The sequence below is a fragment of the Gobius niger genome (assembly GCF_951799975.1).
Source record: "Gobius niger genome assembly, chromosome: 12".
NCBI lineage: Eukaryota > Metazoa > Chordata > Actinopteri > Gobiiformes > Gobiidae > Gobius > Gobius niger.
In genome coordinates this window covers 27323511-27347875 of record NC_136863.1, presented here as the reverse complement: position 1 = coordinate 27347875, position 24365 = coordinate 27323511, and the positions used below count along the sequence as shown (strand labels likewise).

Here is a 24365-nt window from a genome sequence, read left to right as displayed (position 1 = left end):
ACGAATTAATCAGAGAGAAAGTCAGTCTCACTGTCAGTCTCACTGTCTGTCTCCTCCAAATAGGTTTCCACAGCAGAAATGATCAGAGGTGCAGAGTTTGTTCTTCCTTTATTGTGTTCAGGACTGAAAATAGGAAACAGTTTCTCCCTGAAGCAGCAGCCAGTGAAGGAGTAGAGGAGATCTGCAGAATCTACATCATAAAAGGAGACCACTCCTGCTCCATAGTCCACAAACACCCCGACCTTCTGAGGAGGCCTCTGTGGGGACAGGGAGACAGGAGGGCCAGCACGAGCACTGTACTCATCACTGTTTCTCAACCAAATGGTCCAATGTCCATTCTTTGGGCTCAGAACAACCCCTCCCTTCCTGTTGATGGACTCTTGGGCCACTCCTAAAGTCCAATCAGTCTTCCCTTTGACCTGAACCTCAAAGTAGAACCTGCCTGGAGAGAAACTTTGTTTTCCTAAAATATTAGCATATCTAGTAAACATCTGAGGACAGTCTGGGAGCGCCTTCTTCACATCAGTGTGATGAACCTGTTTGAGATCTTCAGACAGATCCAGTTCAGGATGAGCAGTGTTTGGGTCCAGAGTGACGTCCACAGCAAACGTCTGAACTCTTCTCAATCTGTCCTTTGGAGGCAGTTGTCTAAACACTTTGTTGATCTTCTGTGAGAGCCTTGTCTCCAGCTCAGACAGAGCTCGGGCCGCACTGCCCTCACGCGTCTGCGGCTCAAAGCTCACGCTACTCCAGTCCTTCAGGCCAGCAGGGGGCAGTGCAGGGCAGCGCTGTAGAAAGTGGAGGGGGTCTGTAGAGAGTGAGAGCTGCTGGGCCTCAGTGCTGCTCTTCTCCAGCTCACACATCTCCTGCTGCAGCTGTTGGATCAAGGCCTGAGCGCGCTCCTTATGTTTAGAAAGACTTTGTTCCATGACCTCGAGGTGATGATCCAAACATCTCTGCACAGACTCCATAATGTCACTGAAGACCTTCAGCATCTGTTGTGTTTCTCTCTGAGCCTCGCTCTCACTGACCTCCAGGGCAGCTGTGATCTCCTGGACCTTCAGTCTCCTCTGCTCCACTAGACGCTGGTTCTCAGCCACAGACTGCTGCAGAGAGATCTTCTCCTGCTCAAACACTTCCTCCAGAGACAGCAGCTCATGGTTCTTGTGCTCTCGAATGACACACTTGGTACAGACGTAGCACTGATCAGTGCCACAGAACAGCTCTAGAGGGCGCTGGTGTGTGGGACACATCCTGCCCTCCAGGTTGTCCACAGGCTCCATCAGCTGGTGTGTCTTCAGCCCAGACACTGTCAGGTGAGGCTGGAGGTGGCCCTCACAGAACGAGGACAGACAGACCAGGCAGGACTTAACTGCTTTAAGTTTGGGCTCAGAGCAAACGTCACACTGAACATCTCCAGGTTTGGACACTTGCTTAGACCGAAGCTCTGCTTCTAGCTTCCACTGTGAGACCATCTCAGAGAGTAAGGTGTTGGTCTTGAGCTGTGGTCTGGTGGAGAAGACCTCTTTACAAAGGGGGCAGAAGCAGCTCTCATCGGTGTCCCAGTGCTGAGAGATGCAACGTTTGCAGAAGTTATGTCCGCATGGAGTGGAGACGGGCTCAGAGAACATTTCCAAACAGATGGAACAGCGGAACTGGAACTCAGAGCTGCTCTGTGTTGAAGAGGCCATTTCTGAAAAAAACATTTGGAACATGCTTACTGTTCATTTCAATGTTCCACATTTGCTGCATCTGAATCTGTTCCCACAGACGACGTGAGGCCTCTTTCTAAATGTTTGTGTGAGCTCTCAGTTGTGCAGCAAGTTTCCATCATAGAACAGTCAGACTCAGTACAGATGATGGCTGAGCTCCCTGCTGCCCCCACTACTTCCCTATAAACTTTAAATCAGCAGGGTAGCTCCAGCTTTGGCCAAGTGAAATTATTAATGCCACTATCGCAGATTAAAGAATACAATTTGTTCTCATTTTACTGACATCGTAAATACATTACATATTAAATAAAAAACATCTAAATGGTCAGATGAAGTAAATTGTAAAGAGTGATCGATGGGTGGGCACTGATTGAACCAGGGTAAACCAGGGGTCTCATCTAAAGAAAACGTGTGTGAGACTCTGCCTATAAAAGTCCGTACAAGCAAAAACGAGAGAAAAAACGTACACAATCTCTGTATGTGTCGCACCATGCCATCTCGCCTTCACTGATTCCACCTGGAGCAGAAATGTGTGCACATGAGCCGATGCCACTGGGGAAACCCGGCTGATGGTCAGAATCACCTGACTAGAGGATTAACCTATTGTACATGTTTTAGTGGTAGGGAAAACTAGAGTATGTGGCTGAATGCTAGGCATCTTAAAATCTGAATCACTGAATCATCTTAGATTGTATAATTCAAATGTAGGCCTATAGCAGTTTACATGACATAACATCGTCAACTTACCTATACAACCGGGGCACCTCTAAAATGCACCAAATTACAGGAAATGTAGTGTAAGAAGTCAATCTGATGACCTTTGTTTAAAAATGCTGCAGGTAAGGCGTGTTTCTCGACTTTACCCTGTCCTTGATACAGATGCAGTTTGAATTTATTAAATCACACAAATTAACCCATAAAATTAGTTTTTGAGAGCATTCTTACCTGCGAAAGTGAGAGTGAGCTGATGGATTAAACAGAGTGACTCTCGAGTGAACGCAGCTCTGCTGGAAATGACAAAAGACGCAGAGAAAGCAATGAGGCCGGACCAGTTCTGTGGCAGGGAGTGCCAAGGTACGGCTGGCATCAACGCTCAATAATGTCATGTCTGAATTTTACTTTTACATTTTTAAAATTATTTGTTTATTTTAATGTTCTTCATGCATGCCTTTACAGTCTTTTACTTTTAAAGTTCTCAGCTTATTTTTTATCTAAATTCTGTGTCATATGTTTTATGTTGTGTGAGAGTGCTGAGAAAAAATCCTAGTTTGTGAACCTGTTCTCAAACAATAAATACAATAATGATTCTGATAGCAAAAAAAAGAACTGCATAAAGGTTCATTCAGACCTAATGCGGATACCGTGACAGGTGCGGGCGATTTCTATATATTGTCAATGTGAAAGGCGAGCACATGTGTGGACAGTACACTGCTCACGTCAGCTGTTCAGAGCGGGTGAACGCTGTGTGAGGAGGAGGTGGAGTCCAACTCACACATTCAGGAAAAAGGACATGGGAGATCATCCGTCTGAATTTGGAGCAACATACAATCAAAAAGACACAAATGAAAAAGAAACACCCTTTGAAAAGAGGAGGAAAAACTTCATGATAAGCAGCAGCTGTGGTTTGAAGTGCCTTTCCCAGGCCCAGGCATTCGAATCAGTCTGATGACACAGATGCAATAAAGAACACACTGGATTACGAACATGTTTTAAAGGGGATTTTGTCGTGACATGAGGCTGGACAGATACTGCACACTCAAACCACACATATTGAAATAATATCTGGGCGATACAGGAGGGAGGAAAGAGGCAAGGTTTGCCCCAAGTGTACTTTACTCCATTATATTGTTTTGAGTCAAAGTAATCACATTAAGATTCACCACTATCTTAATAACTCCTGTTAAAGGAACAGGCCACCGTTTTTACTGAGATATGTTCTTACCTGAGCTTAGACGAGTTGATACGCACCTGTCTGGTCTTTGTGTGTGCGCTCAGTCATGCTTCTAACCTCACCCCGTTTGGAGCTTTAGGAATATACTTGGAGAGGCCAATGCTAACAACATCTTTGGTCTTTTTGTGTGACCAGACAGGTACACATCAACTCGTCTAAGCTCAGGTAAGAACATATCTCAGTATGTAAAAACGGTGAACTATGCCTTTAACGCTCTGGCCCGTTATGTTCTAGTTGTTAGGCCCAAGCGCCATCAGGGCAGGTGAAGGGACTCTTTGTCGTATAGTAGTGCACAGAGTGAAGTGCACTGCCCCTAAAGTGCACGAAGCGCTTGCCTCCCACACTCCTCTATATTGCATCCCCAAAATATAAAAATATCCCTAAAAAAAAAAAGCAAACACACACAAAAACATAAAGGCAGTAGCAGTAATATCGTGATCTAAGATTGAGTTATTTATAGGGCAGTCGGCGAGGGCAGATAATTGCCTCTTTGTGGCTATATTTTGTTTTATTTTAGTTTTCATCTGAACACAAAGATAGCGTATCTTCGATACTGCCAAAGAAGAGACGCCTCGGTACACAAAATTACTCAAACTTAAGTGAATGAAGTGAGATTCTACTGCAATATTTATAGAAAACAATAATTCACTTACTAAGGCCAAGACCCGTAAAAAACCCACCCTGACGCACAGTAAAATGTACTTGAAGCTTGTGATCATGTTTTTATAAAACTTGTACAGTGGGATCCCCTTTGAGGGATGGAGAGTGTTGGAGAGTGTGCTTGTGAGTGTCAACACAGGACAAAGGATGAAAACTTGCTGATATAACAATGAATGAATATATTCATCTTTTTATTTTGTTATTTGACCTCTTTAATACTGTTTCTGATAGACCCGTTTTTTTAAATTATTTATTTAACCAGGAAAGTCGCACTGAGATTTGGAATCTCATTTCCCGGGGAGTCCTGACAGGACGCTTCCATCATTGCACATGAACATTTGAACTACACGTGTCGTCACCCCACGGATAGTTGTGAATGTCCCCTAAGTGGTTACCCAACTGAAACGTGTTGTCTAGTGGGTCATGTAAAAATACTGATGTATTTGCTCGAGACCTGCCTCTTTTCTAAGGTCTTTCCATGGAAACCTTAACAGAAGATGCAGTGCATTGAGGGTAAAATGCAGGACTGTGACGTCATGTGAAAAGGGCCTATTGTAAAATACATGGACCACATTGCCTTTTCTTCTTGTGTTTCCCACATATCCTGCTTCCCAGTGCATGACTTCTATTGTTGTGCTCTTCACCTCAGTGTATTGACCCAATAACAACCATCCTGCGCGCACGTGCCCACTCACTGACCGCTCGCTTGGCCCCTGTAAACGCCGCGCTTTCATTGGACCGCTGCGCCGTCTCTCCCCTTTCGTAATCACAGCGGGCTCGGAGCGGGGCCCAGGTGCTGAACGAGCGTGTGTGAGTGCTCCTGCTCTATCCATTATTAATGACCTCATCCGGGGAGTCCCGCTGCCCGAAAAAGACAAGGATGGGACAAAAGAACCAGCACGGTGCTAGAAATGACGAACTGGAGAGAGGAATGGGGGGAGGCATATGGAGCAGGCCAGATGAATAATTCTGAGTTGTGTCAGATCTGGAGTGGCCCGTCTCCCCTGCTGTCAGCTAGAAGGGTAGTTATACAGGATTTACACAATGGGCCTGGCATCGATTTTATGGTACAATAAACTGTGGACCAGAAGTCACCGCAATGCATTTTCAATGGGCAGATTAGCATTAGCCACGAACAAATTGCCAATGCATAAAATAAATTGCAACCCATCCATGTCAGGTCAATGCCTTTGTGTAAATATGAAGCATTAGGGAGTCATTTAACTGCACAGATTTGGAAATGTAATGTTCAACAATGCCGTTCTGTTTGTTTATACTGAGACACTGTAGGTGGCAGCAAGTCAGAGTAACGTCAAATGTAATACTTTTTCATGCAAATTTAATGCCTAAATACTATATTTTCATGCCACTAATGCAAAAAAACTCTTGGCGTATTTCATTTAGTAAGATTTGTAAACATTAATTGAAACAAGGGAATGAGGATTTTGATATTCAAAACCAAATTGGACAAAAGATTGTGTTACATTCAGTTAAAGCTGCTGCTAAATTGGTGTCAGACCATCGTTTTTTTGTATTTTTGACGAATGTATGCAGTACAAATAGTTATGCAATGCCATCGAGTGGGTTCTGTCTGTAAGGAAAAAATATATTTTCTAACAAATTTAGATTTAATGCCAGTTTGAATCCAATGCTGTTGAATTAAATTACTTTTAAGGCCTACATTATGGCATTATTCCCAAAACCCTGGAATAGGATAAAACAAAAAAGTGCTAAATGTATTGCAAATTTTGATATTAAAATAAAGCACTGGTCTGAACAGAATTGGAATAATGAATAGAGCCTTTACACTATTCATGGTATTCATGTTAGCAGATTACTTATATAAGACTCAATTGCCTTAAACCTCTTTACCTGTAGTGCATCTCACTCTCACTAGTGTTAGAGGCGGTAGACAAAGGCGGGGGTCATTCGGGGTGAGGGTAACAGAAGGGGGGGGGGGGTCTGGTAATGGCCAGGAGGCTGTCCATTGCCACATGGGAAACTGTTCCTCACTCTGTTGTTTTTGCCCCAAGCGTTTACGCCGCTTGACCTCGCCGTTCAGTTCATAATGCTCCAGACTGTAAGGCACATTACGGCAAATGACTGCCAAGTGATGGGGCACATTTTTAAATGGAGATAATCGTTTCTAATGATAGCAGTGTCACATTCTATAGTTATGGATTATTGTGAGAAAGAACAATACAACAGTCCTTTGGTAAGCAACGAACAGAAGCAGTGACAAAGGGCAACCCTGACAGCATCCAAACTATTGATTTGTTTTTAAGAAAATATTGTGAAATGTACAGTATATCAATTGTTTCATCCTGACATGATACATTTAATTGTTTTATTCAAAGAAATTATAAGCAATTACTTCCCTAATCTCACAGTGGAGAAATTGACATGTTAAAGCAGCTTTACGGAGCAGACAGTGTGCAATGAAAAAGAATAGACTAATAAACAGAAATCTATCTTATGTACGATGTAAGACTATAAGAAATAGGAAAAATAATTGAATCAAATGAAACAAAAATATTAATACATCTAAATTAGCCTTCCCCGTGCAGGAGAACGGTGCATTTACAATTGTGTGGCGATGAACAAAGGCAGGTTTTCCTTATGTGCTCAGGCAAAATTCCATTGCGCATTTTATTTTAGTATTTAGATACAAAATTATACAACAATCAACCACAGAATTAAACATCATATTCCATTTTGCTGAAACCATTCCGCCTAGTTCCTTGCGACTTGCCCCTAAGCCACATTTGGCACATTCAACCCAACTCTTCACCTTTACAGCCACATAAAAAGCATTGATCCCGAACCTACAATTTACGATGCACCTGCCTATGATGCCACATTGTACATTCCCATTAATGGGGAAGCGCCTGCAGTGATGTCAGAAGGTGGAGATGTAGGATCCAAATTACTGTCTGCTAGCATGTCTGCTGTACCCCCGGGGGCTCTGCTCAACCTCGTCCTCCTCCTCCCCATGTGTGCTGGAAGACACCACAATAAAGACAATGTGGCAGCCTTGAATGTGTGTGTGTGTGGAGGAGCACCTGGCAGCAGAGTGTGCCCATGTGTGAGAGTGTGTGTGGGTGGATAACATTAGCTCTGCTTTGGTTTACAGCCCGGAGCAGGGGGCGTGGCCCAGGCTGTGTGCATCATCACACGGCTCTCGGGGGCGTTTTAGGTTTGGGTCATTTGGTGCGTTATTAGCATGTGTGGTATGGTGATGAGTTTTTATTTCTTCTTTGTGGACCCCCTGGGCATTTGGTCATACCTCGAACAGGGAAATAAGTCTGTTCTATGTGTAAAATATGCTCAAATTTAAAGCTCAATATTATAAATAAAACATGTTGAGAATCTTCATTTATTACTTGAAATAATACAATTTGGTATTAGTAATTATTTATAGTGTATAGATGAACAATATTAAATTCATGATTTTCCTCTCTTTTTTTTTTTCTTACCAGCACTTGAATTAAAGACACAATTAAAGCACAGAGGATAGTTCGAGACAATCATTTTGGTTGCGGCAACCACTGCAATAATTTTTGGCCAATACTTTTCATAGCTGCAACTGCTATAATGTTGCATTTATTCTCTGAAATTACTAGCCAGATAAACCACATCCACTTCTTTTCTGCGTGAAAGAAGGTGGGTCTGGCCATCAGAGATGGGAGACTCCAGTCAAAGGACTTGACTGGGGTCACTTACTTGAGATTTACCTGACCAAAGCTCCAAAAAGACTTGACTTGGGACTTGCTGTTTGTGACTTGAGACTTAACTTGAGGCCAATGACTCTCAATGACTTGCTGTGACTTTATAGTTATTATTTATTTGAGTGTAACTGAAAGATCAGAAATCTACTTTGAGCAGGGGCGAATCCGAGTATACAGGGGCTGGGGCATCACAGGGGAACCACCAGCAGAAAAACTGACAGAAACTAAAAAAAATTAAAAAATATTATTTTATATTTATATTTCAGACTGCAGGGAAAAGCAGCTCATGTCTAGAAGTTAAAAGCTGTCCCAGTAATTTTGTTCATGGACTGGAGGATTTAAAATCATTTTTAAATTTTGTAGAATCCAAATCCATTAGATTTTAAAGGGGGCCTATTATGCAAAATCGACTTTTTCAAGCTTTACATCATGTTATTAAGTCATTCCCTCATTAAAAACATGCCTGAAGTGTTGCCTTGGCACATTCACGTATTTTCGAGTAATCTGTAGAAACTCTGATGGCGGCCATTTTAGGGATAAAACGCCTGATTCCTTCAGGAAACGCCCTCGACCTCCAGGATACGCCTCCGACCTTTCGTCACCAGCCGAGTAACCAACCACTGCTCTTCAGCAGAACTCCCTCCCCGCAGTGTCTAGCCCTAAGATGTAAACAGAGTCATCATGGAGGATTAGCTTCATGTGTTGTGAACCGGAGCCACAGCAGACTTTTACAAAGACACACATCAGTGTTTCTGTTACCGAAACACCCAGGATTAAAACCGGTGACAAGAACACTTATTTCAGTGTCTGGTTCTGCGCTGGGCCTTGATGATGCACAGAGCCTCCGGAGAAAGCTAATGCTAAGCTAAACCTCGAGTCATCACGTGAAAACGAGAAATATGCACAAATAAAGTCAATAAAACCACCACACACATAAAGAACCGTTTAACAATGATCACACACGGAGCCTGGCTTGTTGATTTGGAAGTTTATTGCTCACATTTCATCTACAATGGGTCATAGCCGAGTGGTTTTCTCCCGGAGCTAACAAGCTAGCCGCGACAAGCTAACGGGAAAATTCACTGAAAACAAGCATATTATGCATTGAAAACGTCACTTAAACAGGCAACTGCTTGAAGCAGCCTTTATGATGATCACACACTGAGCCGGGCTTGTTGATTTCGTAGTTTATTGCTCACATTTTATCTACAGTGAGTCGTAGCCGAGTGGTTTTCTCCCGGAGCTAACAAGCTAGCCGCGATAAGCTAACGGGAAAATTCACTGAATACAAGCAGCATATTATGCATTGAAAACGTCACTAAAACAGGCAACTGCTTGAAGCAGCCTTTATGATGATCCCACACTGAGCCTGGCTTGTTAATTTCGTAGTTTATTGCTCACATTTCATCTACAGTGAGTCGTAGCCGAGTGGTTTCTCCCGGAGCTAAGGCACTATTAGCCGCGACAAGCTAACAACCTTCACCTTCACAACATTCATTGAAAACAGGCAGCATATTATGCACAAATAACGTCAATAAAGCCGGCAACTACTCGAATCAGCCTTTACGATGATCACACAATGAGCCTGGCTTTACACATTTGTGGTTTATTGCAGACTTTTCATCAACAATGAGCTGTAGTCGATTATAACAAGCTAACGGGTAACCTCGAAAAAACATTGTCCACCTGCACAGATAATGTCCGTCTTTTGAATCGTATGGGCTCCTGCAGATCCTGGTGTCGTCCATGGGGGTATAGTTAGAGATCCATAGGGCATGGCAGATGCAAAGAGAAGCCTCCAAACAGCAGTTATTTTTCAGGCAAGAGCCCCTTCCAAGCGTCCGGTTTGGAAGGTTCGTTTCCAAATAATATCCTGTGTGGCCATTGTTCACAAAGTGATAAACAGTAGGTCCTTTCCAACAATAAAAATTAAAATGCACCGATCGTAGTTTCAATACTGTGGAGACAAGCGCAGTGTTGTTGTGATGCCACAGACAGCGTGTGGAGGGGGCGTGTCGCAAAGGGTCAGAGGTTCTTAAAGAGACAGGGGCCTATTTCAAGTCATTTGCTACCGCCATTTTGAAAGAGCAATTTTATACAAGGCAGTTATTCTAATTTACTGCATTGACAGACCAACAGAAGGTTTCGTCATCATTGTAGTGTGCTATAGACTGGTGCTATGTGGCTGAAAAAAGCATAATACCCCCTCTTTAAAAAGTTAGATTTTAGCCTAAACTTTAAAAATCGCTATATCTTGAGAATATTTTAAAGTAGCTTTACGCTGACGTTGGCGACTCGACTTGACCCCATGATTAATTGACTTGGACTTGCTTGGGACTTGGACCTTCACGACTTGAACTTGACTTGAGACTTGCATTTAGTGACTTACTCCCACCTCTGCTGGCCACACACGGTACCAAAGTTGCTGATTGGCTAAGGCCGAACCAATCACAACCGTCACAGAGAAATGACAAGGTTAAGTCACTCGCTGCACCACTATGTTGTTAGTTCAGTTAACATTAACATTAGCCAAAACTAATCATGGATAAAGTAGTCGAGGATTTTGCCCCTGTGTTCTCTGCGTGAGTTTATATTCACTTCATATTTTGTGAATTGCACTCATTGCACTATGGCTGTCGTCACGTCCACTAATTGTTTTATTTTTCTGACAATCTGTGCGCGTTAGGCCCGCCCGTTCAAACTGCTCCATTTGCTCCGTGACCAGACTAACGCCCTGTGTGGAATGGACAGGGAAGAGTACGGCAGAGCCAGGCAGTGAAATTATTCCAACTGCCGAGTGCTTCTAAACACTGGTGTATCATAATGTGTTATGTATCAATTTGCTAATATTTGTACAATTTACATGACATTGACAGAAGACTGAACTCTCAGCTTTTAAGTTGCACTTTCATATCTATCGCAATTATTTGCACCACCCTAGTTCAGGTTGATTTTCTTTGCAGTATCGACTGAATGTGTCACAGCCAAAGGTCAGAAATCCCCTTCATACAGTGGAGTCCAGAGAGAGGGAAATGGGAGATGACTCGATTTAGCGCAGCAATTTCTCATCTCAGCATGAGACACTTTGAATCTGTGGCTTATATTCAATGTATTCACTCTTTATGAAACCTCTAACATATAAAGCATCTCTGTTTTATGGCGTGTTGTTAAATCTGTCATTGCTGCTCTTTGGTCGCCCTGCATAGACAAAAATTAAAAAACCTCCACAGATCATGCTTTGTTTTTCATGTTTATGGTGACTCCCTTCATCTTATTTTTTTACCTCTACCTACTGGGTTCTAAATGCCAGTGTTTTTCTATCCCCTATGACCTCGTTCTTTTGCATATTTAAGTCGGTCTTGCTTGAATTGTATGCTGATTTTCCCATGCTCACAGTATGTTCCCCTGGAATGTTATCACGTCCGGCCCATTTCTCCTCATAATCTCTCCAGTATCCGTATCATCCAACATTTAACGCTTCCACTGCTACAAATGTCATCCCTAATCAGCTAATGTGGACTTTTGGGAATGTTGCGTCACGTGCACAAACCCTTGATCTTAACTTGCTCTGAAAAAGTGGCGCACACGCAAGAGTAATTTCCAGCTACGGATGACCAGGCATGTCTACTCTCCGCACGCTAATTGTTGAAATGGTTGTTGGGGAAATACGGTGTTGTCTTGTGCCGCCAATAGGACAGCTGGGTTTATGTGATTCTATTGGAGGTTATTTCGGTGCATGCGGGCCCGGGAAGTCTCCTTTTGCTGAGCGCTAAAGTGGGCTAAGTTTACTGGGGCAGAAAATGCAGGAGCGTGACTCAATCTAGCGGCTTCCTTTGCGACCAGCCTTTGGAAATATGTCTCTGTAGCCCAGTCTGTCTGCTCGCTGTCGGACTTTGTTTGTGAGAAGAGGTGCAAATGTAGGACAGCCAGGACAGCAGAAAGGAAACCCACTGACCATCTTGGCGAAAGGAGTTAGCTTGTAAACACTAACAGACATGTTGTGGAACAATATGCTAATCCAAAAGGAAATTATATTGTTTAAGTAAAAAAACAAGACTGCCTCTGTGTTAGAATCTTGGACACAAAGAATATTGCCATTGACAGAACAGTTGGGGGCCTAAGATTGACCCCTGAGGAATGCCGCTCATTGACTGAAGGTGTTTAGCTGTCACACTTTCTGCCTTTTACAGTTGCTTTGACGCCACACATTTAAGTGATCACTAAATCTGAATGCATCCATTCTGGAAAGGAGCTCAACCTGATGCACAGTGATGAATGCACGCTTATCAGGAATAAAAATAAAGAGAAGACAGGTTTAGATTCATACAACAATTCTAGATACTTAACAAACTTTAGATTGTTCTATGCATTTAGTCACAATTGGTAGTATGAAGCTTCTACTTCTGCAGTCTCAGAGATATGGCTGCCATTCTCCACCAACAGCCTCTCCAGTCACCACCTAGTGTACACTTACTCAATAAACTGTTGGGTTTCGGATAAAAATCAACATCCAATGTTGTCGTTATTGTATGTTTCTCACATTGACTTTGTTGTAAATTATAAAACCTAAAATATCAATGGTGAGATAGCAAAAGAATCATGCTTGATTGAACATTTTCCTTTTGTATTTTTTTTGCTCATGAAAATACATTAGAATCAACAGAGAATAGTGGCTCCTCATCTTGGAGTGTGACATCACCGCATCCGATTCTGTAAGCCATCAATCGTTTTGCTTAAGGACACAATGACTGTGTTCAAAGCCATGATCAAACCGCTGACCTTGGGGTTTGTGGGTGAATTATCTACAGCACATGTGTCAAACACAAGGCCCACGGGCCAAATCCGGCCTGTGATGATTTAATGTGGCCCCTTATAGAGCTTGAAATTCTGTAGCTTATTCCTGTGCGGAGTAATGATTTTTTAAAGAAATAACCAGAATGTTCACTCCAGCAACTAGGAGGCATCTTAATTTTTTTTTTTTTTTTTAAGGAAAGAATGCCACATGTTTCCAGCAGAGGGCACTGACATAATAAGAGATCAGGATATAAACGGCATATTACAGCCATGTGGTAAATGGTCAGTCTGCCCCAGGCTACAGTAATGAGTGTGGAGTGAATGAATAATGACTATATGTAGCACTTTGAGAAACATGTGACACAAGCCGATATAGCGCAATAAGTGTAAGCTGCTATTATTTATTAGGCCACAGTCCTTTACAATATAAATACGGCCCGTGACCCACCATGGGAGCAGAATTTCGGCCCAAAAGTTTGACACCCCTGGTCTACAGTATTTCACATTTCACATCACATTTCTTTCATTCCTCCCTTTCACATAGCGTTACAACTCCTGTGAATTCTCTTTTCCTAAAATAACACCACAGACAGTCAAAGATGTATTTTTATACCTCAGAAAAACTGCAAGCCTTTTTACTTTTATTTGGAATGACAAGTGTGATAACGGGACTGCGGGGGAGAATGACTAAGCACAATTCCTTTCAGGTTTTCTTGTCAACCTTCTTTCACAAGTCTGATAAAAATAGATTGAAAGACGAGGACAGAGCAGCGAGTCCAACAATAGAACGCTTTTATTTCCCAGACACCAGTCGCTTGCTGATACTTAGCCGACACAACTCGCACCAACACCCGAACAGTCAGCTGGCAGCGAACTCCTGAACCTATTAGATCGAGGCAGGTGCTTAAGAGGCTTTATTAGCAAGTCTACCATACACTAACAAACCGCGGCCCACTTGGAAACTTTCCCAGACTTTGATTAGCCTGATGCCAGGTGGGGGACACGATCACTCCTCACCACTCCCACACAAATGCCGCCTCCGTCTGTTCTCAAATCCAAAGCACAAAAGTTCACAGCGTTTTGACCGATGCAAACCAAGCTGAGGTTGGCGGGAGAGTGTTGGAGATATGCGTAGACTGTCGTGCTGCAGGATAAAGCGCTCCGATGCGGTGGCAGAGGCGCAGTGGGTGGCACCGGCAGCGGGGTTCGCCGAGGAGACGGAGAGTGAGCAAGGATGGAAGCGGGACAGTGTGGAGAGAGGCTGCCTGACCGCCCTGCCCTGCAAGGTAGGAAGGACTGACAGTACAGTCCCAGGAAGTCCCTTTTTATTTGAGAGAATTATCTACCACTTTCTTTTCCTGTTGCATTTTGTGGACTTTTGCCACAGATTTATGCAGAACTGTACATTTGATTTATTTGTGGAATGTCTCCAAAGATCCACCATCACAAAGCGCAGAATACTTATGAACAAACTTGCTCCAAAGTGCCCTACTTTAGATTATATTTTAAAACCAAATGAAAAAAATACATACCAGAACTTTGAAATAAGTAACAAAAATATAGCACAAACAACTTGTTGCCAGATCCAAACTCAGTGTAAGCAATCTGGTGCTGTTGTTTGATTTTAGACCTTTAGACTTTCATGTCCCCAGGATGAAATGATTGTTCACGTACACGGTGCATGTTTCACAATAGAACAGACAGAACAAGAGTGAACAAACAGTGGGGCCTGTCGTTTGTGCTTATGTACATTTGCCACACTGTCAACAAACTATTGTCATTGTAATATTCTAGTTTGTATGCAGCTTGGTATATTGTCATAGTATGTGATTCATCACGATGGTATCGATCTATGCTTTTATTCTCTATATTGTTAACAATGTCATTTCAAAACGTGGTTGCACTTGTGTGTAAAATTACAGCCCTGATGAATTTATACCAGCAGCCAGACTCTGTGTGCATTCAGCTATTTTGCATAGCTAAATATACTATTTGGAAATTTAAAACATGAACAAGGAGTGTGCAAAAAACAGAATCCAAATAGATCAGAAAAAATAAAGGATTGTTTGGATAAAAGTCAGAATGGACTTGAATGAAAATGCTCTGCGTCCAATTTGTTTGATTCTACGAGGAACAGTAAAGATAAACAGAATCTAATGATTGGCATCTTTAGTATGGGTGTAACCAAATGACTTAAACAATAGAAAAGATTTAGATTGACAAAATTGTTGCAAAAGAAGTAAAAGGAAGTCATTTGTCAATGGCTGTTCACAATCATGCAAAGGGTATTAGATATAGAAACAAATCTCCCAAATGCAAAAATGACTCGGCAGATTTCGGTGTGGATATTGTGGATAGTGTGGATATTGTGGATAGTGTGGATATTGTGGATATTGTGGATATATAAGGATGTAGTGGGATAGTGGACCTTGTCGTGCAGTCACTTTGTGCCACAGTTGCCTTGTTTCTTCCTCTCTACACATACAAGACATCTCTCTCCCTGGCGTCCTCCGCCACCTCATGTCTTGCGCCTGAACAGACAGACAGCTCCATTCACCTTTGACCTCATGACCTCTCCTGGGTGCTGTGGGTCAACCAGATCAGCGACGCATCAATCGTCCCATCAACAGCGTGGTCCGTTCACAGAGCCAAGAGCCATGTCATACATATAACCAAGTCCAGAGAGGCGAACAGCTTCATTTTTCTTCAGTCGGCGCTCCCGTCTGCATCAGGGGATACCAGACCAGAGTGAGCACTCTAAAGTACACTACAACAGACCAGAGTGAGCACTCTAAAGTACACTACAACAGGCCAGAGTGAGCACTCTAAAGTACACTACAACAGACCACTCTAAAGTACACTACAACAGACCAGAGTGAGCACTCTAAAGTACACTACAACAGACCAGAGTGAGCACTCTAAAGTACACTACAACAGACCAGAGTGAGCACTCTTAAGTACACTACAACAGACCAGAGTGAGCACTCTAAAGTACACTACAACAGACCTGAGTGAGAACTCTTAAGTACACTACAACAGACCAGAGTGAGCACTCTAAAGTACACTACAACAGACCAGAGTGAACACTCTAAAGCACACTACAACAGACCAGAGTGAACACTCTAAAGCACACTACAGGTCAAAGTGAGCACTCTTAAGTACACTACAACAGGCCAGAGTGAGCACTCTAAAGTACACTACAACAGGCAAGAGTGAGCACTCTAAAGTACACTACAACAGACCAGAGTGAGCACTCTAACGTACACTACAGGTCAAAGTGAGCCCTCTTAAGTACACTACAACAGGCCAGAGTGAGCACTCTAAAGTACACTACAACAGACCAGAGTGAGCACTCTAACGTACACTACAGGTCAAAGTGAGCACTCTTAAGTGCACTACAACAGGCCAGAGTGAGCACTCTTAGCTACACTACAACAGACCAGAGTGAGAACTCTTAAGTACACTACAACAGACCAGAGTGAGAACTCTTAAATACACTACAACAGACCAGAGTGAGCACTCTAAAGTACACTACAACAGACCAGAGTGAGAACTCTTAAGTACACTACAACAGACCAGAGTGAGCACTCTAAAGTACACTACAACAGACCAGAGTGAGCACTCTAAAGTACACTACAACAGACCAGAGTGAGCACTCTAAAGTACACTACAACAGACCAGAGTGAGCACTCTTAAGTACACTACAACAGGCCAGAGTGAGCACTCTAAAGCACACTACAACAGACCAGAGTGAGCACTCTAACGTACACTACAGGTCAAAGTGAGCACTCTTAAGTACACTACAACAGACCAGAGTGAGCACTCTAAAGTACACTACAACAGGCAAGAGTGAGCACTCTAAAGTACACTACAACAGACCAGAGTGAGCACTCTAACGTACACTACAGGTCAAAGTGAGCACTCTTAAGTACACTACAACAGGCCAGAGTGAGCACTCTAAAGTACACTACAACAGACCAGAGTGAGCACTCTAACGTACACTACAGGTCAAAGTGAGCACTCTTAAGTGCACTACAACAGGCCAGAGTGAGCACTCTTAGCTACACTACAACAGACCAGAGTGAGAACTCTTAAGTACACTACAACAGACCAGAGTGAGAACTCTTAAGTACACTACAACAGACCAGAGTGAGCACTCTAAAGTACACTACAACAGACCAGAGTGAGAACTCTTAAGTACACTACAACAGACCAGAGTGAGCACTCTAAAGTACACTACAACAGACCAGAGTGAGAACTCTTAAGTACACTACAACAGACCAGAGTGAGCACTCTAAAGTACACTACAACAGACCAGAGTGAGCACTCTAAAGTACACTACAACAGACCAGAGTGAGCACTCTAAAGTACACTACAACAGACCAGAGTGAGCACTCTAAAGTACACTACAACAGACCAGAGTGAGCACTCTAAAGTACACTACAACAGACCATAGTGAACACTCTAAAGTACACTACAGGTCAAAGTGAGCACTCTTAAATACACTACAACAGGCCAGAGTGAGCACTCTAAAGTACACTACAACAGACCAGAGTGAGCACTCTAAAGTACACTACAGGTCAAAGTGAGCACTCTTAAGTACACTACAACAGGCCAGAGTGAGCACTCTTAGGCACATGACTGTCTGCATTTCGAGGTGATCCGAACCACTGAGTCCCACTTGTTCCGCGGCAAATTATTTGAGGAGAAACAACATTGTAGACAACTCTGCTGGCCCCAACTTTATTTCATTGGGGCCATTTCATTAGTTTCTCCTCACATGTAAACTCTCCTGGACATGTAAAATATGAACCAAACCTTGGATGTAAATTTGGTGAAACATTGCAATTTCATTAATCTACCAAAGGGTTCACCCCGAGTCAAAGTGTTGCTAAAAATATTCCAACATTCTGCTGCATATTTCCCACATGTGACAATTTGTCAGCCCTCGCAGGCTTGTCTCCAGCTCCTCTTTACAGCCCGCTGTGAACATCTAACCTCCCGTCATTAATAACTCAGGATATCCCTCTAATACTCATCTGCATGGCGCTTCTGAATAATGAATATGTTCCAGAGGGGCGAACATGCGGACGTACGCGGGCAGTAAGTCTTGTGAGTGCGTAAGGAGAGAGCGCGGCAGGTAGTGGCACATTTGGAAGAGCATATATCAGTCAGGAGCTTACCCCCCCTCGAGGAGCAGGGGAGGAGGGAGGCGCAGGCATCGGGCCGTCTGTCCCACCGCGGTGTACCTAGGGTTAATGCCCAGATCTTTCTAATCCAATATGTGCATGTGTTAGGGACAAGGACAGAGAGAGAAAGAGTGCGGTGACTGTCAGAGGCTGCAGTATCCCCCCACCAAGCTTTTTCTTATTCTTGGGATAAATAAATGAAAAATGTATCACCGTCATTGCTCAAGCAGAATAGTTTCATTAGAACAGTTTCATTGTATTCCAATATTTTAAGCCCTTTTGAAAACCACAGCAGCAAATACAGAATAATAACTCCAGGTGTTTAGGTGTCTAAAGACCATTCCAACTCTATTTTATTATTTTGAAAGCCTTACGCAAAGGACAAGAAATAAGAAGCACATGGCTACTTCATTTTCTTCTATGTAACTGTTTGCACATTTCCTGTCTGTTTTTGCACAACCTGAGTGATCTTATTGAATGCCAATTGTAACAAGTGAATTTCTCCGTTGTGAGATCAATAAAGGATTATCTTATCTTATCTTAATTTGCATAAACGTAAGGACGTACTTTGGCACTCCTGTTGGTCGCAGTGGCATTAGCAGTAGCGTTGCGTTAAAGCAGTACTAAGTAACTTGTTTACCTTAAAAAATCCTTTCCGTTGTCCTTCTGGGGGTAATACAAGTGTTTATGGGATGATTGGAGGGTCTTCTTAAGTACAGAAAGACTGGTGTCTCTGACCAGAAAACCACAATTGCAACTTGACTGTCACCGGACCGGCACCACCAATGCATACTAATGGAATCACGAAGAAGAAGCTAGCAGGCTAACGGGCAAAGCTAACTACGGGCTAGCGCCACTTAAACAGTATTTACAGCCAGGTTTGAGTGAAAACAATTGTGTAATTGGATGTACAATATCCCCCTTCGCCTTTTCTGTCAGCGTAGTATGTACTCTCACAGACAATTAATAAGTTAAAAAAATCACAACTTGCTATCACACCTGCAGTTGCGCTTATGGCCTAGGGGCAAGAGTTACTTAGCCTATTGGCTATTATCTATTTGTTACGGGAAATTATCAGTGGGCCAGACCATATTGTTTGGTGCACCAGATCTGGCCCCCAGGGCTCCAATTGAATAGGCCTGCACTATGTCATAATTGTTTAGTCAAATATTACAATGACATTATTGCAATGTCCAAGACCATTTTGAAGTCTTTTCTTGTGCAGCCCGGATGGATAAACTTTGGTGCTTAGAATCAGGCAGGAAAGGAAGTCAGTGACGCGTAGATGGGAGATTATCGATGCGATAGATTTGTTTACTTGTAGTGGAGAAGAGAAGACGATGCTGGCACTGAAGAGAAAGTTCATTACTGCCACCCCGCTGCCTATGTCCTCGCTGACCCATCCCAGCTCGGATTACATAAATTTCCCGTCACATCACCCCCACCCCATCCTTCTCTCTAAATCCCCCCAAAAATGCATCTCTGGGAGCCTCCACTGTTAATGAGGCCGCCACAAAGGCCCATTGACAAGAGGCACAGTTTGAGCCGCGATGACCCCGGCCAAGAGCAGCGAGCGAGATCTGGGCATGAAGCGTTACCCCGGGGCCCTGCTTCTGCTGCTTCTGGGGACAAAGACTTCCACTGTGGACGGAAGACACTAGACGGACAGATATGGACAGGGGGACACATTGAAAGTGGGTAGAGGCTGGAGTGGGGGCATCCTGTCTACCATATTAATAATAAAAAAGACATTGGGGAAAGAATGTCTTATTGCCGTCATAGGCTTCTAAATCGAGATGTTTTTTTGTGTCTTGACGGGTTTTTCCTTTTTTATCTTCATCTATGGATCTTTGAAGATTAGACCCACCCAAAGCCCACCCCCAAATTCATCAAGGAAAAAGCGGGTGACAACAAGCCCTCTGTTAGTTAGTCATCTTCTTACTGGACATAGTCAAAGAGACGGTATTCCTTGGAACATTCACCACTTAGAATGGACTATCAATTGCAATGGGAACCAAGTAGTACAGAACAAATGGACGATGTACTTTTCTTTTTTTGAAGAGATTTGCTTGAGGTTCTGAGCACTGGCTTCAACCTCCACACTTTGTTTGGCATTTTGTCTTAGGACTTTGAACAGTTTATTGATGATAGAGAGCACCAGTCGAGCGTCATGGCACACTGGAATTAGCTGAAGAGTAAAGTACAATTTTTTGGAGGAACTTTGTTGGAGAGATTTGAGACAATGACTCTTTCGGCGAAACTGGAGGACATTGAGATGACCCTGGAGCACATGATGATGGACGTCTTTGTAAGTCCACTCATAGAATTCGAAATGTTTTATCTAAGATAACCTTTTATGTTGCTATCTGCCAGTCTCCGCATAGTTTGTTGGCAAAATTGGAATTGAGGTTCTAGCCCAGATGAAAGAGTTGTGGGTGTGGTAGCTCGGACCATTGACTGTTGACACTTTATGGCAGGGCTAAGACTTAAGCCTCCTCCCAAACATGCAATATCCTCTGGGTTTTACCCTTCAGGACCAAAAATAACCATTTGACCAATGTTTTACTATGATTTGTCTTCAGCCTGTTGATGCTTGCTGTTGGTATGTGATATTGATGAACAGTCAATCATCAAATTCAGTCGTACTGTTTTGTTGGCAATGTCGCAGGTTAGGTCATATCATTATTGTGCGTTTTGGTACCAGATTTATAGACTTTAGGCTGACATTATTGCAGTTGATTAGATTGTCTGACAATACTTTCTTTGTTGGCAATTGTAGTCTTTTGACGGAATTGTAATGTAGTTTGAGTCGATACAATTCATTTTGGTCAGTGTAGTCCATGAAATAAACAAAGCACAGACCTGCTTCTTTGTCGGCAAATCTTTCAAACCGTGGCACTGAAAGTTCTGATGTTGTTAGTCCCTTCTTGTCTGTTTTCATTAATCGATATATAAAGTACTTAAAATTCTGTTTTGGTCAGCAAAAACATGTTTGGGATTGATTCCGTGATGAAATTAACAGTTTCCACGAGTTTCTCTGCATATGACAATGTAGCTAACATCAGTTACCAGAGCTTTATACAGAAAGATGTACAAATCTGACAAGTTGCATTAGTTCAGCCCCATTATACGTTTCTTTTATGCTTGTGATGTGTAGATAATCCTCCATTAGGCACCCCCACCCATGGTCCAGGCTCAGTTTTGGAGATTTGTGGCGGTGCATTGCCATCAGAAATTGCTTTTGACGACACTAAAAGATTGGTCAAATGCAGGGAACCCATTTCCTAAAGGGGATCATTAAGTCCATCATATCTTTGCAAGCTCGTTCCTAGATTGTGGCTGATGTTTCAACAGAAGATCCGCTCATTGGGTGTGTTTCAACCACAGCCCATGAGCGGCGTCGCGAACCACGGCACATCGAGCCATAGAAGCGCCAACCATCTCTGCACACTCCAGCTTCCACATCCATCTAACAAATATTAGCACTCTTTGATAAGGGAATGAATCACCACGTGCGCTTTGGGAAATGATGGTTGAGAGATGAATACGGACTGATTGATGGGAGGGTAAGGGATTCCGTTGCCCGTGCCGCTTGGATAGAGGTCGATTATGCTCCATCCTTTCGGGGTTTGGATGAAAAACTGCTCTATTGCAACCAATCGCAAACACACACGAGTATGATCAACCATGCGAGTATTATAAATAACACGTCAGATTTCCTGGTTACTTTGGCGTAATGACTTTGGTGGTTAATCTCCTGTTTGTATTTGACATTGTTTACTCGCGCGAGCATCTGTCGAGGGAAGTAATCTCGGCGCTTCTGATCACTTCCATTTTTTCCATGAACTAAAGACTGTTAATGTCTTTTTTATTATAGGTTTATCAGTTGCTTTTTAATTGGCAAATGAATAAGGGTAGTTTTCATCAAACACAGTCCCTTTTAGACAAAGTGGAGAAAATCACAACTTTCCACTTCATATATGTAACTGTGAAATATATTTAACAACTTTAACTAAACTTTGCATTGTAATTTCACTTTTCAGACATTTATTTGCCCAATTTCTCATACTTTTTCGTTGGTGTGATGCATTGTGTTCCATTTAACCATCTGGAATGGGGCACACACTGATGATAGTCACAGCGTGTCTGTTTAGGCAGCCCCTTTTAGAAACATACCGGTGTTTCACTACCGTTCGGGTCGCACATCTCGTGGTGGTCAGCTACTTCCTCAATCTGATCTGACTCTGTCTCATGGAGTCTTCATTTGGGGTCTGCAATGGTGCGAGCTGCTGGGATGTATATGTTTTAGTTCTTCCTGGATTATTTTCAGAGGAGTCGTGCTCTTCATCCAATCCATGTAGAGTGGTGTTTTTCTCAGTGTCTGCAGAGTGTGCTCGTCGCCCGGTGATACTGAGGGCTTCCCCCGGCTTCCCCAGCACCCACCTCCTATTGTCAAAAGCATCTCGCGGGTGTATGTGTAAAGCAGATCCCGAGCTATTCTTTCATATTAAAAAGTCGAAATGACAAGAATTCTCATCGATGGCAGTAAAAGAGTTCAATTCACGGAGATAGGAGCCTTTTGGGTGTCTTAGGAAACGGGCTCATTCAAAAAGAGATGAGTTATTGGGAGGAAGAAGAAGCCGGGGTAGCGAGACACTTTGTGCCTGCTTCAAATATTCAAATCGTCTTTAAGCCTGATGCATTTGGCGGAATGGGGGTTGGGGGTACAGATGCGCACATGCTTTTTTTTGAAGACACTGGTAAAGGCTGGTTCCCACTCAACCATCAAATCAAAAGGAGAAGATAATGAAGCTGTCCTACGGGGTATACACATTGAGCTGGAGGCCGCTGTGGGTCAGTGTACATGAAAGAGCAGTGGTGTGTTGAGGTTTGAAGAGCTTTTGGGAAAGAGGTTTCAAAAACAGGCACAGAAAAATGAGTGAGGTCTGATGGATGGTAGAAATGAGCTGGGGCGGGGGGGGGTTTACTTTGGAACCATACTGCGATATTTATCCAGTGTGTCCAATGCGTTTAACTCTGAAATGTGGGGAAATCACCAAGGCAACCCTATCTCATGCTCATCACCTGCTCTGCCTGAAGCAAAAGGAGAAATCAAAAGTATTTTCCATTTAAATGCTCTTCTCTTAAAAGTGAGCAGAAACGATCAAGGCTGTTCCCATAAAGTTATATAAAACCTAACAACGGTCTGCTTCTCGTAGCGCTTGATTTGGTTTGCAGGCTTCGGTCGACTTGGGTGATTCAATCTCACTCTGGGAATTGCGTTCTGTTCTTGTGTCCTTGGGCAAGAAAGACACTTCACCCAGCTTTCCTATGCACGACTTGTGTAAATGATCCAAAATACAGTGACATCCAACTGTATGCATCTTCCCAAAGGTATTAATTAGCCTACAAAACCAAAAGCATCACTCTGCACAGCTGCCACATTCTCAGGAGATTTGTCACTTCTAATTCATTTTTCCACATTCCATCCTGTCCCAATTCGATCTTGAAAGTCATGTATGTCTCTTCTTTCATTTTTATCAGTCGTGTTGCTTTTTTGAGCAAAACAAAATAACTTGAGCTTTTTATAATGGTATTATAAAAAGCTCAAGTTATTTTGTTTTGTCCTCATCAAAAACGGACCTGGAGTTGCTTTTTATTTAAATCACGCGTTTCAGTTTTCCTGCATATTCAGTCCATCTCCCTCTTCTGCCCACACTGTGACATACGTCTCATGAAGGAATCCCTGTTTCTCTGAGTTTTAATGGCCAAACCTGCTCTGATTGTGTCCATGGCTGTACACTCTTCTCTTGCTGGCTGCAGATGATAATTCTCCTATTTGAACCCTGGTCTGTGGTGCCCCCTCTGCTGTTATCATATAACTACATTTAATAACGACTTCAATACTAGGGATATTTTACAGACCAGTGGTTCTAAGTGGTATGGCTTCGGGACCCATCATTGGCCTAGGATGACAAGCTACGAGCCAAATAAAAATGGAAAATAACATATTTTCTGTAAGATTTTATTGAACAAGTAGTATATACTGTATGCCCTATACCTGAAATTTGTTTTGTTTTGTAGAGTAACATTATTTTTGCTCCATGAAAGTACACTTTAAAAGTAGTCATTTGTGAAAAATAATAAGCCTGATGTGTGAAGCTTGCATTGTATTTTGATCTGTTGATGTTGAATCAACCCAAATAGTCAACATCATACTTCTGTTCTAAAAGGGGATTTTGACAATGCTAGCAGTTATTAGCCTTTAGCCGCTGTTAGCATTTAGCCGCTGTTAGTGCAACTTTAGCTGGTGTTAGCATAACACTAGCAT

The 24365-nt window shown here is 42.8% G+C and overlaps 2 protein-coding genes across 2 annotated transcripts in view; one reads left to right on the top strand and one right to left on the bottom strand.

The window, feature by feature from the left end:
- frmd4a (FERM domain containing 4A) overlaps window positions 1–24365 on the top strand; it is a 228753-nt gene that overhangs the window by 66367 nt on the left and 138021 nt on the right. The window lies entirely within an intron of this gene.
- On the bottom strand, window positions 6–1691 carry LOC306971950 (E3 ubiquitin-protein ligase TRIM21-like; the record flags this gene model as incomplete). The annotated part of the gene is made up of 1 exon (XM_079568394.1): window positions 6–1691. One exon carries the CDS (start codon window positions 1689–1691, stop codon window positions 6–8), a length of 1686 nt encoding a protein of 561 aa, XP_079424520.1.